Source organism: Camarhynchus parvulus, chromosome 1A, assembly GCF_901933205.1.
Source record: "Camarhynchus parvulus chromosome 1A, STF_HiC, whole genome shotgun sequence".
Taxonomy (NCBI): Eukaryota; Metazoa; Chordata; class Aves; order Passeriformes; family Thraupidae; genus Camarhynchus; species Camarhynchus parvulus.
In genome coordinates, this window is record NC_044586.1 from 57114588 (window position 1) to 57133200 (window position 18613).

The following is an 18613-nucleotide window of genomic DNA, read 5'->3' on the forward strand; positions in this document are numbered from 1 at the left end:
ACATTATGCTCGTGAGGGAAATTCCTTCCTGACTCCAGATCTGGTGGATTTATAATCCTGTTGATGTAAGCAAAGCTCCCTGTACTTATCTTAGATGCAATTGTCCAATCAGTTCTATATAAAAAAAACTCCTGTTAAAGCAAATCGAATGGCACAAGTTGCTGAAAAGATGACCAGGACCCTTGTATGGTTTCTGCTCTAGAACCATAGCTACAGGATAACTTTAATGCAGCACTGCCCTAACAAAGAAAAAAGGCAAGTCTTACTCTTTTGTCCATCATCAGCTGCTCTTCTCTGTCATTTGCTGCACAGGAACAAGTATTCATGCACACACACAATTTAACCAGTGAAGTTAAAATTAGCCTGGAAATAATGAGTAAATACATAATGTGCTTTCTTAACATTCAGCTGTTATTAATTTTCATGCACCTAAACTTTCTTAGCAGAAAGCCTTCAAAATTTCAATAAAGCCTTCTGTTACCTAAGCTATCACACTGAACTAAAAGACTAACTACAGTAAGGGAGAAATGTAACCTACCAGTGTTGCATATTACTGGTAGCAGTTTATAGTGAAAATGTTTATTTCCTGTGTACTGTTATGATGGAGGATGGGACAATGTTTTGATTTAGAAATGCAGCTGGGGTGCCTTATGAGAGCTGCAGTTTAGAAACTTCATGGTCCTATTGTTTTCTGTTCACCAGGCTCTCTAGTCAGACAAAAAAGCATTATACAGTGTAGTGCCTCCTTTTTGGGTTGTCTGGCTTTATGCTTCTGTGGCTCTGCCCCTCCTAAGCTGAACTAACCAGACCTAGGGATTCAATTTTCTGTCTAAATGAAATCTCAATGATCCAATTACTTAAGACCAGCAGTTACTGTTAGTTCCCTTCACTCTCATAATGCCTTGACTGTAGCTGCTTTTAGGATCTTCATCCTTATGGATTCTTTGTGTTGCCACTTAGGGAGGCAGTTCTGCCTCAAAATTTAATGACCATTCCCTGTTACCTTTCAGTTACCATGCCTTGGAATTCCACTGCTCCAAGAAGATAAGCCAGACAAGCCTCACTCTTAGACTGAAGCTTTGGATATGACCCAGATCATGTTGGCCCCAGGCACTAAAGTATAGATGGCACAAAATTTCAGTCATAACACTGTCAAGCACAGCTCAGTAAGAAGTGTCAGTGTTCACTGGGTCATTACTATGCCGGATCAGAGCAGTGTACGGTACCACAGGCAACAAGATGCCGTTGGCAGGAAAAAACCAATTGCCAAGCGTTGTCCGTCATGATAATCAAACAACTTAGTGAGAATCAGAATTAAGGAAATCTAATTTCCCTGGATTTGGCCACGAGGTTAATTGGTTCTGGCACGTCACCCCACACAGGTTTGGGGACAAGCTAAAGCTGATCTCGTCCCAGCTGCTGCCGGTGCGAGAGCCCGACGCCTCTCTCCTCTGCCCCTTCCCACGGCTCCCAGCGTGGCACAGCAGCAGGGCGGAACACTCTGCTACTCCCATCACGACCCAAAACTTGGCAGAATTAATTTCCCTTTGGCTCGGCCGCCCGACAAAGCTCCACCTCAGCGGCGGCCGCGGGGCCGCTCCCGCCTCAGGTGCGCCCGCCCGCCGCCACCTGCCGCGCCCCGCCCCGCCCGCGCCTTTCCGGCCGCGGCCCCGCCGGCTCCCCCGCGCCTGCGCAGCGGCGGCGGCGCGGGGCGGCGGTGCCGATGCTGCCGGACGGTGCCGGGCGCGCGGTCGCGGTTGGCGGCGCGGCGGCGGGGCCGGGAGCGGGAGCGGAGCCGGGAGCGGAGCCGGGCAGCGGCGCGCCCGCCGAGCATCGCGCGGCGCGGGGCGATGAACTCGCGCAAAGGTACCGTGCTGTGCCGGGCGGGAGGGCGGGCGGGAGCGGGGGGGGCTGCGCGGCCGCCGCTGCTCACGCCGGCTCCCGGCTGTTCTCTTCTCCGGCAGTGCTGGCCCTGCAGGCCCGCAGGCGGCGGCCCAAGCAGTCCGCGGCGGCCGGCAGGAGGGACAAGCACCCGGCGCCCCACAAAAAGTGAGTATGGGGACCCCCGACCCGCCGGGACGGAGCCTCCCCCCGGGCCCCCTCCGTTGTCTGTGGTCCCCTCGCGCGTCGCTGCCGTAACCCCCGGGCCGTCCCGGCTGCCCGGTCCCGCGGGACGCACAGCGGCTCCTCCGGCAGGGCACGGCACCCGCCCGGGCCGGCTCGCCCACGGGGGATGTCGCCACGGCCGCTCGGGCACCGTCCCCAGGCCGGGCGCCGGGCTCAGCATCCTTCGGTCCGGGCCGCCCGGTGCCCCGTGGAACGCGCCCGGCTCTCCGGCCGCCGGCCCTGAGAACCCCCGGTTTGTGGGGCATCTGCCCAGCCCACGTGGTCCTCTTGGCTCTCCCTCCAGTTCTCTCATCTTTGTGGTCTCCTTTCCCCGTGTTTTCTATTTCGAGGTTTCTTTCTGCATCATTGTCCCATCTAAGGCAGTCCTTTTTTCATCCTCCTCGCTACCATCAGGCTATTTCCCCTTCCCAGATGTGTCTAATCGCCAACAATGCTGATACCAGTATCTCTTTGGGTTTTTTTTAAGTTTCTGTTAATCCTACAGATAAGAACAGGAGTTGTTCTCCCCTTCTCTTCTGCTAGCCCTTCATGTTCTTGTCACGGTCCGGTTGATCTTTTCTCATGATACTTGTTCACTGAACCACATAGGAACATTCTTCCATCTCTACAGTGTTCACACTTCATTCTTTCCTAGGACAGTGTGGCTTTGGGCTATTTTCATTTTTTGTCCTTGAAGGATTACATGCTTGTGTCACTAACTTTCACTGTGTTTTGTGCAGTGGAACTTTATTTGTGACTCATTAAGTTGCCAATAGGCTCTTGTCTTTGTTTTCGTTACTTAGGAATCCAGTCTACCTGCTCTGTTCTGACAGGGAAATACATCCTGATGTCACTCATTCCTCTCTCCTCCTAGTTGGCTAAGCTTGGAACTGGGAAGCAGTGTATGGTGGATGGATGGATATATACGTGGTAGAGAGAGTTGCTGCTGTCTGCTGTGGCAAATGATTCAAGGGGCAAAGTCTTTTTGTGACTTCTACTGGAAGAAATAACAATTTATCTCTGACCATGAAGTGTTTGGTGTGCTTTTTTCTTTCCTAGTTACAATGAATGAGTGCTTTTTTTCCCCATTAGGATGGGTAAAAATAACATAGATGAGGTGCTGGTGTAGTGGTGATTAGACTTTGGCAGCTAACTTTTGTTCACATCCTGTTCCACTCGTGCTGTTTCCTCCAGCATTGTGTAAAAGCTGTATTATGCTTTCAGTTGTTTGAGTTTGGGGTTACTGCAATGGAAACAAATGTTATGTGCAAGATATGCAGTAATTGATTCCGTTGTTTCCAAAAACTTTCAGTTTGTAGTGTTACATGGATTTGTCTTTAGCCAGTTTGAAAACAGAAGTAGGTTAAATTTCATTGTAGCTCTAGGTTCAGAGTTATTTTTGAAGCTTTCAGTTAAGTGTTAACCACAAGTTTGTTAATAAACTTCTACTTTTAGGTGATAGAGCATTCAATACACTTCTTGGGGAGCTAAGTGGGATGTTTTACTGAATGAGTTTGTTAAAAGTTTGCTCTCACAGAGACATAATAAGTACAGAACTGGTAGTCTTTGTGTTTGCTGAAGAAACTGGCCACTGTTAAGGCAGGGTGCACAGTCAGGAGCTGGCCATTTGCCTGGCTGAGTCGGCGTTTCCAGATGCAATGCTCCAATCCGATCAGTTGCCTTATGAAACAAGTGGTTTTGCTGTAGCTGACAAGAGCCATCTTTTCTCTTCTGCTATATATGTTTTCTCTTCATACCACTTCTGTGCTCTGGAGATGACCTACTCTGTTTCATGCTTCTATATGAAAGCAAAACTTCTTTCAAGTTTTTAAGTCTCCTTGCAAATGGTTGAGGCCCCCAAAGTAAAACCAGTATCAGACATTTTCAGTATCTCTTTGGTCCTGTTTCTAGCTTTACTTTAAATTCAACTGCAACAGTGTATTCTACTACTTTAGAGGCATATGGTATGGGTGATGCCCATCAAATGCCCAGTATCTGCAAATGAAAACGTTGATTTGAGGGGTGGAGATTCTATACCATAAACTCCCTGTAGTGAACTTGTTCGCTTCAGGAAAATTGTGACTTAGTTTTGAATCCAAAGCAGTTTTTTTTCTTAACTGTGTTTCTTAGGAAAACTTTTCTATGCCAGGTCAAAGCTTTATGGAGTAACTTCCATTGTTGCTGTTAACAATGTGCTTCAAAGAGAGCTGTAGGACTCCTCTTGTAAAATTGGCTAGGCGAGTTATATCTTATTGTAGCTTACTTGCAGGCTTTTGTTTGAAGAGTATGAAGGTGATGACACAAGAATAAAAAATTGCAGTACTCTGAATAGCTTTTTGTCAGTTATGACCTTATTTGCCAAAGAAGGCTGTAAGATTGGTCCTGTAGCTGCTCAATGTTGACCCCCTAAGTCAACGAGAACTGGTGGAGGTGAATCTGGGGTTTTTTTTTAAAGTTAATAGAAGCTGAGTGTCTCATATTTTTAAGAGGAAGCACTTTGTCTTGAATCAAGACTATACCTATAGTTACCTGTAATAATAAAATTTACTTTACTTTGAAATTAAACATCCAGGGTACTGAAACAGAGTATCTCACTGTATTATGATAAGTTAGCACTTGATTTTGGTTGTAATAGATGAATTTACATGCAGTGTTTTCAAACTACTCACATATTTTTTCAGCTGGACAAAAGATTAATCAAAATTGTTAATTTGGATCCTCTGCGATTTATTTCTCCTTTGAAGTGGAGGCCTGCATTGAGAGAGGTCTGTGAAATAGTGATTTTGACAGATGCCTGAGTCTGTTCAGAGATAAACTTGCTTACAGGCAGACAAGCCTGTTTACTGTCCTTCACTTAGTGCTAACAGATGGCCTCAGGTACATCTGCCTTTTGCATTCAGCAGAATGGTAGGCTCTTTATGTTCAGACCAGTACAGGCTTCAACTGGGGTGAACTTCTACCTTGGATATATTTTTTTGCTTGACTTTATTTCTAAGTGAATGTGACAAAACCCAAGTGAATACCCAGTTAGAGTTGTCCTCTTTAGCACATCAACTGTACAGCTTTATCCAAAGTTAATAGAAAGCATTTAGTAAGTAAAAAAAAAAATCTAGATGATGGTGTGTGAACCTATGGAGAGAGGATTATGTGTGCTGCATGTTTTGATACAAAAGTATAAATCCAAATACCAAGACTGATTTTGGTTTTGTTTTTAAGCAGTTTAGAGCAGGTGGTATAGACCATGGGATGTTACTTTGCAGCAGTGCAGTACATCTGTGTTGGCTAACATGGGAAGTGCCAGATTTCTGCACTGTGCACTTCCAGATGTCTAACTTCTTGAACCCACAACTCTTGTACAGCTATCAGGGCTTAGGATATATTACATTTTTATGGAATCTTAAATGTGTAAAAGTCACGCACTGCTTTTGTTTGTTACTGTTTCTCTACCACAGTGTTTTTCAGCCTCTTTCAGTAGTTTTTTTTTCTTAGAAGAATTTACCTATTAGGTAGTTCCTGTTCCCATGAACACTGGCTGAATGTATTCTGGGCACTGACCAAAGGCCATGGGTGTAGCTCTTGGCCTTTCCATATGAGAGTGGCTGTACACTCCCACAGTCTGCAGTGGTCTTGTATCTGCCCCTCAAGTGCAACATTTGTGAAGTTGTATTCTTTTCTTCTTGGGATAATTTACTGAAGAATGTCAGAGAAACTACTGTAAAATTTTTAAAAGCTTTTAAAGAGGAGGATTAGGAAAGATTCAGAAGAGTAGAAGCCAAAGTTATGCCAATATCTAATGAAAGCGAATGAGGTGACTTCAGTTCTCTACCAAAGAAAATTAAATGATAAAATGAAAATGTAACTATATAGCAGTTGTATTCATAATTGATCCCTTCTCTTTTGGTAGTAATTGCTTTTGTTGTGATTCTACCAGACTCTTATCTTTGCAATCTAGCTTATATTTTAATAATCAATAACTAATTCTCTTCTAATTGCCTATGGGGATTTTGGGAACGGGCATTGTTTTACTGGGTTGTTTAAAAAGAAAATTAAAATTACTAGTATTTGAAGAAACAAAACATTGTCTCTCTACCTGTCATTACAGTTCCCAGTATTTCTATCTTTAAAGTACTGTTTGTCTCATCCTTCATGTATTTGAAGTGATAACCCTTGCTTCCTGGTTTTCCTAGCAAGACTTTTGTTTTTCCCCTTCTCTACAGCCCTTATCCTTGTTGTCTCATTTTTCACTTTTAATCTGTTAACAGTTACAGCATATGGTAAGTGTAAGAGGAATGGTCCTGTTTGAAGTTGGCAGGGCTTCTTGTGTCCACTGTCTACCCCAGTAATATGCCTTTTAGGATGAACTCTGCCTTTGTAAGTTATTGTGTTTGGATGGATCTCTTATAATGTGCAGAAGTGGCTGGAAAAATAAGCCTAATATATTAAACACATGTAGCAGAACAGAATTGCAGCAGTCTGCATCTGAGCCTAAGATAACTATGGAAGAATTTTTTGTATTTAAAGAAGATATTCTGAACAAGCTTTTTGGCTGAAAAAGGTGGTGTAAATTTCAAAGTGAACCTCTGTAAAGTTGCTAACTTTTTCTGCATTTCATGTGTACTGTTTTTAAGTTATACATTGGGAAATCCTATGATTAAAGTAGTGTGTATGTCTAAATAACACATACTCTGATTTTGTTCAGCAAAGCAGCTGGCAGACTTTTGACTTTTATATCGATGCCCTCCATAATGAAGTAATGTTCTGCTAAGGAAGTCTCTTTGAGTGTTAATGCTAAAGGAATCTTATCTTGAGCTTCTTGGTTAAAGGAAACTACTGAATAGACCCTGGTGAAATAATGCTTTTTGATAGTATTGGTGCCTCACTGTTTTTCTTCAACAGAAGTTTGTTAATTAGAAGTCGATAATTTGAATGTAGGAGATTAAAAGAACCAAGGGCTTCAGTTGCCTTGAGCTATTATCAATGCTTAGTTTGCAGTTTTCTAAAATGGAAGGGAGTATTCCATCGTTAGAGGTCAATTATATTTTCCTATCCCTGAGGAAAAAAAAAAATATGTCTCTACTGTTTTTGTTGCAGTGATAAAGGTCAGAGCAGTCTAGCTACAGTATATGTACCTTAAATTCCAATGTTAAAATCACTTGTTTACTACTTTTCAAACTGTATTAAAATTGTATTGGTTTCGTATTCATGTTTCTAAAGAAAGCTCTCTTGGGACGTATTTCTTCCCTTTGCACTGCTCTGCTTTTTTCTGGTCTCATGTTTCACCCCAGTAATTTCTCTGTGTAATAACTGTTTGTCTGCTGCCTGTTATGTTCCTGTTGTTGCTCACCTGTATGTGATGTTATTCATTCATCACAGACTGGGATGCAGATTTTTAAAAACATCATTAAAATCATTAAAAAAATCCAAGTAATTAATAAAAATCATTAAAATCCAAGTAAGAAGTAATTAAAAGAATGCAGTTAAGTGCAGCTGAGACTTAAGTAAGGTACTTGACTAAATATGTAATAAATAAAGTGTACTCTTTTTTATGGCTATTTGAATGTTTGAAAGCTAATATTTTAAAATAAATTTTGCTTCTTTATAAATGGTTTACATTTATAATGATTACATAGTTCTACATCGTACTGTTTCAAAAAAGATTATGTGGAACTGAAAACTGCTCAAAGAAGAAGGTAGTAAAGGTGACTGAGGATATTGCGCAGCTTAATTTATGACTAGTACATTTCAGATATGTAAAGGTGATTAAGAAGCATTTTGATACACCTAAAAAATCATTACAGGTATAGAAAGGGAAGAAGGAATAACTTGCCTTTATTCATTACAAAACAGTGATATTCCAAGAATGACTCCAGTGGAAAAAACCCAACCCAACTACTTTTTGTACAGTATAAGAGAAAGAATGTGGCTTTGCAATATGTTGTAGAGTCCAAGTTACAGGTGGGTTTAAGAAGGCTAAGACAGGTAACCAGAACCATCAGTAGTTTTTAAGAATGCTATTGTCACTGCAGTGTGATTTTCCAAGCCCCTGTTTGCTGAAGACCTGTCAAGTGAATTTGTCCTGATACAGAGTGATCCACCTGTGTACTCATCTCCAAGCATGTTTCTGGCACCCAGTGGTACAATACTGGCCTAGGTGTGTGTTTGACCTAAATTAGTGTGGCAGCCCCAAGATTTTCAAGGCCGCCTCTGTGGATCACTTGCAGCATCTGATGGTATTCACAAGCCTGACAGGATCTGTGAGCCTGGATCCAGACAGGGTGGCTGGCTAATGTGTGACACTTCTGTACCTGGCTCAGGAAGGAGCTGTGAAACTGGAGTTAGCTCCTAAATCCCAGTGCACAGTGAATCAGTAGAGGTGTGTTTTTAGAAGAGCTTTCATGCCCAAGAACAGGAAGGTTATGATGATAGGGTAAGGAGGCTTTCCAGGGAGTGAAAAATACTGAAGGAATGGGCATGCTTGAAATGCTACTTTCCTGTAGGCTTTGATGCCATCTGCAGGTCTGAGTTTGGTGCCAAAATGAGCCTGGGATTGCTTTAAAGTTGTGAATCTAAGAATTCAGATTATTTCCTCAGTTGCTGTGAACAAGTAGCTTTATTTTCAGGTTTCAGTTCTCATGCTTATGTAATAGCTCAGTAGGTCACTCACCTGTGAAGGAAGAGTCAAGATGCCTAAGGAATTTCACCCTGCTATGTGCAAGTGTCAATCATCAGATTATAGGCCATGCTAGGCTTTGGTGTGTAAGGGGTGGCCAGTAGCTTTACAGCCCTTCTGCAGCATAATCAAAAGCAGCAGACTGATGGAGTTGGAAGGTGAGTGATTAAAAGGGAAGTGTTGCTATCAAGTTTCACTGACACACGGGTATCAGCATGCTGCTTGGCTGCTGCCAGGTAACTGAGTTACAAAACAGTGGTGATCGGGTTAGAATGAGGCTGTATGGGTCATTAAATGATTTTTCTTTTTAGTGCAGCAGTCACAATTCAGCACTTTTATGAAAGAGGGAGCCCTGAGGAGATCAGAGGCTTAAGCTTTCTTTCAAGTTCCTTTCCTGGAGTCAGAAGGCACATTATGACAGATCCCTTTTGCCAGGATTTATTCCCTGGTGAATGTTGTAAAGTGTCAGGGAAACCTGCATACAACCAGGAACTTCATGATACTATTAGGAGTTCTGGCTCAAAAGAATAAAAATCATCTGAATGGATAATAGTATCTGAAAAAGCATTTGACTTCTTTTTAAGGTAGTCTATTGCTTGGGGTGACCTGTTTTGTATATTAGTAACACAGTGTCTCAGCACATGTTGGTGTCCAAGTCCATTATGCTGGTCCCTAGACATCTAATCACATTCCAGTCAAATACTCTTAGAGCATTGCCTCTCTTTTTAAAGTTAATTAGAGATTTTATGTTTATTTTTTTGTTTCCCAGAAATGTTTTCTGTATAGTGACTTGTAAGTTGGATTGTGTCAACAGTGTTGAGAACATGACAGAGATTTTTGGTAGTTGCTTCCCCAGTGTGCATTTCATAGAGACACTCTTTAATCAGGGATGAGCAGTGCTGGGAATTGGGAGCTTTGTGATGAACTCAGCAAGGCTGTTGTGGGCAGACATGATTTGGGCACACCAGCCAGTCAAGGCTCTTGGAGAAGCAGGATGTGAAAACACTATGTGAATCTCAAGTGGACTTAAAATGTGAGATAAAGCTTTAAAGAGCTATGCTTTTTTACATAACTGCTTTGGTGTTTAATATGGATCAGTTACTTGTAAGTGTTGCATTCTCACTGCTAATCCAAGGTGTTTAGCAAATCCAGCATTTAAAAACAAGGTTGAAATTATTTATTCCAATAGACAATACCAATTTTTCTTCATTTGTATAAAACAAATGTTATTGAGAATTGGTTAGTTTATCTAAAAATGTTGCAAAAAAGTTTGACTAAATTTTTACATATTGTATAAGAAACATGATACAGGAAATAAAATTATTTATCCTGTTCTTGTAATTGAAAATAGTATACTTGTATTCTCTCATGTTTATTTCTGAAACCAGAAAATCAGTTTCGTGTAATGAGAATATTTGTCTTGGGAATAAAGATGTTACTCTTTCAAATGATTATTTTGATCTAATTTTGTGTTTCCAGAGTGACTCTCGGTCGCTTGTGTCTCACATGGTGCCATATCTTGTCCTAATTATAGCATTATGAAAACAAAGTTTAAGTAGATCAGACTCCCCTTTTCTTCCACTTGTACCTTCTCTGTAGGAGCTGCTTGTCTTAATCCTTAACTTATGCTTTGCCATGCTAGTGAAAACAGAGAATTTTTAATAGCTGCAACTAAAAGGAACATTAAACTAAACTACAGCTGAATACATACATTGAAGCAAAACCACATTTATTTCTAAAGTTTTTCTGTTTTCATTATAGTTTTTTCTATACATCAGTGTGTGGGATCACAGTATGTATCAGTGTCTGGTGAGTGGAATTCATTTTATAGTTAAAATTCTAGGCCTTTATTAATGGATTTGTCTGATATTCTGCCTTTGCAAATGATGAAAAAGGAACATGATAACTTGGGGCTATAATGTAAAAAGGAATAATTCACTCTTTCGATTGTGCTGAATCAATGTGAATCAGACAATTTGACATATTTGCATTGTTATGCTCCTTTCCCATTTAAAACAATCAACATTTTAGATAAGTATGTCAAGTAGTAAAGCCACTTTAAAAATAAAACTATGAAACTGTAAAAGAAGGGCCTTTTATGATGATTTTAACACCAGAAAGTTAAATGTCAGCAAATAATTATCTTTTCCATTGATTTGTGAGATGCATAGATTGCTAAAAATCACTTCATCTGATTTCTTCAATAAATGGGAATTCTTATGGAAGACATGCATTTAAGTAGAAGAATTTGACTGAGATTTTAAATCAGAAAGTGGCATTATATGTATGTTGACAATATCTCTCTTAAATCTATACAGTAGGTGTTTAATTATGGCAATAGTAATGAAAATAATGTAAGAGTTAGCAAAAACTTAAAAAAGCAAACCAGTCCTCATGGGACCTCTGTGAGTTGTTTCTTAGCATCAGGACCTGATGGGCAAAGTGCAGAGAACATGCTTGTCCTGTTGGTTTGTTCAGAATGTTTTTAAGACATAATGATGTTAATATGCAAGGGCAGTGGAACTGAATATGTGCCAGCTTTTTCCTAATTACAGTTCACAGCCCGAGGTATTAAGTTGAATTGAAACTGTGCATGGTTTAAATTGCTATGTTAAACTCTGAACTGTGGTACGCCAGATGCTGGCATGTTTGACTTAGCAATGATTGCTGCAAAAGAGCAATATCCAGCAAGAAGAATCTTAATTCTCAGAGTCTGCTTTTCAAACTTTTTCTCAGATTTTGTTCTGTAGTGATATTTCAATGTTGATGCCATGAAATTTACACTGGTAATAAAGGAGCTGCTTTAAAATCATACTGCAGAACTAAGCAAAAGATTTTATTGCTTTTTGGTGCTTGTATCCTTAATCAATTTTTTTTCTCCACAGTTCTGCCAATATTTTATTTTTGAGAAAATACATTATGCTTCATATTTCATGGTTGATTTGCATTGGTATCAGTAATAAGTAGTAGTTACATATGTGCATGTACATAAGCTGTTGCCTTTACATAGGAAACTTAATTTGGGAGTCTTTAAATATCATTTAAACTTAAAAGATAAAGTCCCTTTAATCTCATAGCAGGGATGAAGTGTGTAATCTTAGTGTTCCAGGAGAGGCTGAAACCACAAAGTAGAAAAATTGGTCCCTTCTCACTCACTTCTTTGTCCAGTATCATCACCTTTCTTTTTGTGTTTGCTTCTTGTGGTGTTCTCATCAATGTATGGCAATTATAAACAAGTGAAATAAAAAGGAGTAAGCTGCCTTGTTTTTAAGATGATCTGGTTTCATTCAAACTGAGTTATTATAGATCACATGGAAATAAAACCTAATCAAGAACTAAATGCATATTCACCCATTTCACAGGATAAAATTTAATTTTGGCTTTTATCAGCAGCAATGGAAAGCAGCAAAGGCCATATTTACTGTCAGTAAATAGAATATACCTAGAATATCAGAATGAATATACTCAGTGAGAGTATAGTGACATTGCCTTGTCTCAGCAGATACACAGGATATAAAGGGGGGGTGTGTGGAGAAAGGAAATAGAAGACAGGGCAGAGCCAGAGTAAGGGGAGTGCTACTTCAGCAGAAGGCAGAAAGACTGATGTACAATGTAGGGTTTCACTGATGGGGAAAATATGTGCATGTGCTCCAGTTAAAGTGAGCAGGCGCCCAAAATGCTCTAGTAAGTCTGTGAAAATTGGAAATGGGGACTTACTGAGGTGAAGAGAGCATGTCTGTGTGTTTGTATGTATAAATAAAATGGCTTGCTGTTTCCCCTCCAAGTAACATACTGTCTTATTTACAGGATGATAAATTAATTTTGAACTCACTCTTTTCTTTATGGAGGCTGGGAAGAAGGGAATCCAATGAGTATTCCAGCTGTGTGCTTTCTCAGCCTGAAGTTCTTCACTGCTGGTCTCCCATGTTTGCAGCATGATCTGCGCCCACATGCTGCTGAGGTATTCTATTAATGCAGCCTGGACATGTATTTCTCCGCAGGTTAAATAGCCACTAATGGATCCATCTGAACCTGCCCTTCCAAATCTTGGAGTCTCTCCTCACTGCTTTGTTGCACTCAGGTTTCAGGGAGGTTGCTAGAAAGTCTTAAAGGTCCAACCAAACAATGATTGATATTTGAGTTACAGTGATATCAGTATTTGTTTCCAGTTGCTTACAGACAAAATGATTCATTCCCAAACTTTGTAGCGCCGTGCTTACCCTTCTGGGATGGATGCTTTCATTTGGGAGAAGGGAGGGATATTGCCAGTCACCAGCCTCCTGGCCCTGCTGAGAGGTCTATGAATAGCTTGATGTTGGTAGCTTTTTACTCCTTATTCTGAAATTCATTTGAATAATTTTTGTGATTCTGCAGGTTATTTCTGTGCTACCTTGTAAATCCATGTTACAATCAATGTCAAGCCATCCAGATTTACCATATTATGGTGTATTTCACAACAGTTTGATGCTTGTTCTTTGTTACTTCTATGAGTGCAGTTCTGCAGCCAGCAGCTGAACACTGGTGAGATATTTGTAGCCCCAAGTCTCTATATCATCCTGTCACATTCTAGTCCTTTACAGTGGTTCCATATCTTGAACCCTTTATACTGCATTTTATTCCAGCACCTTAAATAGTTATTTACACAGAATAATTATTATTGCTATATTAGTTCCAGATATATGTATAACAATGAGTGCTATGCTGCACAATTGTACAAGGTGAAGCAATAGCTGAACAAGTAGGTAATAGTCATTTGGTCAGTGGGTTGTTATTGTTCAATGCCAAAACAAATCTCCACGTAGGCCAAATTTCAGTCAGAATGTGGAAACTCCCAAGGCTCACCTTAACACAAAGGCCCATTACAAACAATGGCAGCAGCATTTTTATTGGCTCCATGACATTGCTTAGTGTGATCCATGGTGAGCAGCAATCACAGTTCTCTGTTCAGGTAACCTGGGTGCTGCCAGGGAGAGGGGTTCTTCCTGTACATTTGAAATATTGTAAGAGGGTTAGCTTTAAGATTCCAATACAACCTGCTCTGTTTTTACAGAAAGTCTATATAATCTTAAACTATTTTATTTTTATCCTAAATTGTTTCCTTGCTGGGAACTGCAGTAGTAGCTAGTGGGAAAGTTCTCATTTGCAAATAAGCTTTGGAGAGACCTTTGAAGGCTGCATCTTGTTGAAGTACTGTCTTTAGATATTGGTGGTTTGCAGAGTAGCTCTTGGTTTTCTTTACATTTAACATGTAGTTATTCAGCACCTCATTAGAAAGCTGTTATTTCTTCTCACAGTAGAACTTTTGTACCTGCTGTCATAAAAGAAACTCTAAGGGCTTTGAGATAAAGAGGACAGAGCTATGTAGCACTGAACTGACTAAACATGGGATAAACATTTTAGCTAAATATAGTTGAAAGGGCTTGAATGCATTTTCAAGATACTAGCTTCATTATAGAAATACTTAGTGTTCTGAAGCAGGTCAGAAACATGGCAGCAAAAAATGGAGAGATCTTTTCAGTATTTTAGAGGATAATATTATAAGCAAAAGACCTGGTCTATGTATCTCCTCAAGGTTAAGGAAAATATTTTTTTTTCTTTTTTTTCCCTGATTATGACATCAGTACTGTTTTTATAAAATGTATAAAAATAATGTGGAGTTATGACCAGTCTCTCTCTATGTGTATGTAAGTATATATATTTGTGGGCTATAATAATACCATTGGCCTTCTTGGCCACCTGAGCATGCACTGGTTCATGTTCAGCCACTGTACACCAGCACCCCAGGTCCTTTTCCACTGGGCTGCTTTCCAGCCACTCTGCACCAAGCCTGTATTGCTGCCTGGGGTTGTTGTGACCAAACTGTAAGACCTGGCATTGGTCTTGTTGAACCTCATGCTGTGAAAAAAGCTTGGATGCACAAACACATGAAAATTAGGTAGGTTTTTGAAGCAGGAAGGTAAAAAGAAAGTATTTTTGTCCATTAGAAATGGATGTAGGGATGTAGGGAAAAGGGATGCAGAAGCAGAAAGTATGAAAATTACTGTCTTGTCAATCAGTTTTGCTAATGCTACATGATAAACACCAATGCTTCCACAAGATACTGAAGATAGCTGTTGTGTGAACAAAGAGCAGGGTTATCTGTGACTGTAGGACTCTATTTTGTGTGTGTGTGTTGGTTTGGATCACAGTGAGCCTGTGTGTGCCTGGCTGAGGTTGTTTGTACCCTGGCTTGTACAAACAGCAGTGTGGCCACAGCTCCAGGGCAGGGATTGTCCCCCTGTACTCAGCACTGCTGAGGCCACACCTCAGTCCTGTGCTCAGTTTTGGGCCCCTCAGTACAAGAAGGACATTGAGGGGCTGGAGAGAGTCCAGAGAAGGGCAACAGAGCTGGGGAAGGGTCTGGAGCACAAGTCTGATGAGGGGGAGCTGGGGGTGTCCAGCCTGGAGAAAAGGGGGCTCAGGACTGTGACCTTATCACTCCCTACAGCTGCCTGGTGGGAGCTGTGGTCAGGGGGGGTTGGCCTCTTGTCCCAGGGAACAGGTGACAGGACCAGAGGAAATGGCCTCAAGTTGCACCAGGGGAGGCTTAGATTGGGTACTAAGAGATGCTTCTTCACTGAAGGGGTGGTCAGACTGCCAAAGGAATGGGCTGCCCAGTGAAGTGGTGGAATCACCACCTGTGGGAGTGTTCAAAAGGCACGTGGATGTGGCACTCAGGGACATGGTTTAGAGGTGAACATGGTGATGGTAAGTCAATGGTTCCAGTTGATGGAACCATTAACTTATGTACAGTCTTTTCCAACCCAAACGATTCTATTATTATATGAAATAGCAACAGAAAAGCTGCATGCATACTAAGAACTTCTTGTCTAGTTTTTCTTTTCTCCTATAACTGTTGCCATGATATTTTCTGAAAAATCCCTTTGCCAGGATTTTTCTCCTGTGAGGCCTCAGAGGAAAAGAAAAACAATAATTATCTGCTGCTGTGGAATGCAACAGATGCATCTTTGATTGGGCTTATGTAGTTGTTTTTAATTAATGGCCAATCACAGTCCAGCTGTCTCGGACTTTCTGGTCAGTCACAAGATTTTATTATCATTCCATTCCTTTCCTTTCCTTGCCAGCCTTCTGATGAAATCCTGTCTTCTATTCTTTTAGTATAGTTATGATATATAGTTTTCTTTTACTATAATAGATATCATAAAATAATAAATCAGCCTTCTGAAACATGGAGTCATGATTGTCATCTCTTCCCTCGTCCTGGGACCCCTGCGAGCACCATGACATTAACTAAGATGCACTTGCCAGCAGAATAGTTTTGAAAATTGTTTTCCCTTATATTAGGACTTGTTCTGCATTTTAATTTCTGTATTTAGTGTATTCAGATCATTTTGGCATGAAACACAACAGCAGACCTACATTAAGCTGAGGACCAGAGAGATGGGAAATATGTTCCTCTTTATTTTGCGTTCAAGAAAGTGAAAAAAGTAAACTTTATACATAGATTTTTGTAGTGGTACTTCTCTTCTGGAATTATGTGCTTGGACAGTTTTTCAATATTGCATTATTGCATAACATAAACCAGATTATTTTATCATGCTGTTTTACTCTGGCCATAGAAATAATTTTATTTTGGGGAGTATGTACTACCTTAGGCTTAATTCTGTACGTAGTCATTGAGGATTTCCTTTGTTTTGGGTGGAAAGCAGAATTAGATTTTTCTATACTGATGAAAAACCATATTTGATGGGTCTTGGGAAAATTATTTTAGATGTTGATGTTCTCCTGCTGGCTTTTATGATTATTTAATATTGTTGAAACAAGCCGCTAGGTGGCAATATCAATTAAAAAATTTCCAATCCATGCAGTTCAAGTTGTCATCTAAAATGGGGCACTAAGGAGTAGGTTTGATTAAAGTGAAAGCATTACAACTTGTTGTATGCAAGATTTTCTTGATGTAGAGAGGAAGTGTTCTTCCAAAGCACTCGGTGTGGGTGATTGGTGACTGAGGACACAGCTGGGTGTATTTGCTTGGATAGAGAGGAAATATGGTTTTCTCTTTTTTGTATTTCTGCAATACTTGTTAGACATTTGCAAAGGTGAACTATTATCATACTACTTCTTGATGAAACTTGTTTTAACCTACCAGTTAGAATAAGTTGGGTTGTAGCAATGTTACTTGAGAAACAAATCTTTATTGATGTGAACATGAAACATTTCAAACTACTTAATTTAAAATCAATATGAATTTACTTATGGCTGTGGGTGAAATAATGAAATATATGTCTGTTACAAGCAGACACTTATTAATGGGTGTGCTGATTTTATCTTCTCTGGTGTGGGTGCCACTGTACAGCACACAGGCTGGACTTGTATGTCAGAGAGAAGACTGAAGAGACTTGCACAGCTAAGCCATACAGAAACCATATCCCATGTCACAGGGCTTGTCTTATCAGAGGTGTCTGGCCCTTTTATTTAAATATGTATATACTTTTTTCAGCTTGTTGATTGAAGATGCTTTTGCTGGTGTTCCTGCTCAAGCTCCTGTTTGGGTTATTGCTTTGGGAATATATATAATGAAATTGCTGGTATGTGGTAATAGTGACGTTTCTGCTTCAGTGTGGTGTTACTGGAGCTCCTGTCTGCCTGCTCCATCCTGCCTGGACCACTCCACATGCACTTTTGAAGCATCTGTCTAGTATGCTGTGCTCTTGTTAGGCTTTCTTCCTGGGTGCTTTGCCTTTTTGGGATTTGTTTCCAATGCTTTGTTCTGTCAGTAATGGGCGTGTCAGTAACTCTGCTGTGGCCCTTGGGTAGTTTTGAGGAGGTAATGCTGTCTATTGCTTTAATACTTAGTCTTTATTTTGTTAGGACTTATAATCACTTAATCAGGCAGTCGCTAGAGGAACGAATTTATCTTGGAGTGATTTATATTTTGCCTTTCTTTGTTTGCCTGCTGTCTATTAGGGTTTTGCAGTGACTGCTTCCCAGTCCTTATGTCATGGGATTTCTCCTGATCTATTTCTGGCGTGGTTGATACAGCACAAGCATTCCTTTCAAGTGCTACTTTTCAAGTGGTATTGAAAATTCTTTATTTGATGGTCTTTGTGCCCAGTAAACTCTGTCATAGATCAGCCTGGACTGCTTGTTCAGAGAGGTTGTGAGTGGTGCTTCCTAAATTCAGTGGTAGTGTTCTCATAAGTTGCTATGTTTAGTATATAAGGTCTAGGCAATTAAGGATTTTTATTTTGGCTTTGCTTGTTTAAGTTTTTTTACAGGTTTAACTTCAGTTTCTTTTCCATTTTCTTTTTGAGGTAGGTAATTACATCATGCATGGTGGTATTGTTGCTCTGACATGGTTCTCTGCATGCACTGCCTCTGTAAGGGTAGGTGGTTTAATCTTACTCTGTTACAGTATACATTTAAACACTACTGGGATAAAAGGAAAGTATTTCCAAAACTTTGTATTGTGGTAAGACCTATGCCTGTAGAGTCTGCTGCTATTAAGGTTTTTATTAAGTTTAATAATTTATAATTTATGCACTACACTGTTAGAGGCTGTGTGAAAGTGCTTCATGGTTATGGGCTGTCTTAGGCATAGGGATCAGTAAAGCCACATTGATATTGTATCTGGGATAACTGAGCATGGAATGTAAATGCTAAAATTCACTTAGCAGGCAGAATGAGTTGGCAAATGCTGTTAAAGGTTTTTAGAGACTGATCCAGAATCCAATGCTGACTTTCTTGCTGTTATTCCTCTTCCTGGTATTCATTGTTGCATGTTTCTGTAGGTGAAGTATCCTGGTTGTGTTTGAGGTGGCCTGTGTTAATGCAAGG

General features: G+C 40.4%; 1 protein-coding gene across 5 annotated transcripts in view; it reads left to right on the forward strand.

The window, feature by feature from the left end:
* The first annotated feature begins 1777 nt into the window (after window positions 1-1777).
* The window catches only part of SRPK2 (SRSF protein kinase 2), a 129461-nt gene continuing 112625 nt past the window's right edge, over window positions 1778-18613 (forward strand). For all 5 annotated transcript variants that reach the window (XR_004061205.1, XM_030961107.1, XM_030961103.1 and 2 more), the window contains exons 1-2: window positions 1778-1866; window positions 1965-2049. Coding sequence is in view for 4 of the 5 variants with exons in the window: in XM_030961107.1 (XP_030816967.1) it covers window positions 1851-1866; window positions 1965-2049 (101 nt within the window). In the remaining variant the exon portion in view is untranslated. The remainder of the gene's footprint in view (window positions 1867-1964; window positions 2050-18613) is intronic.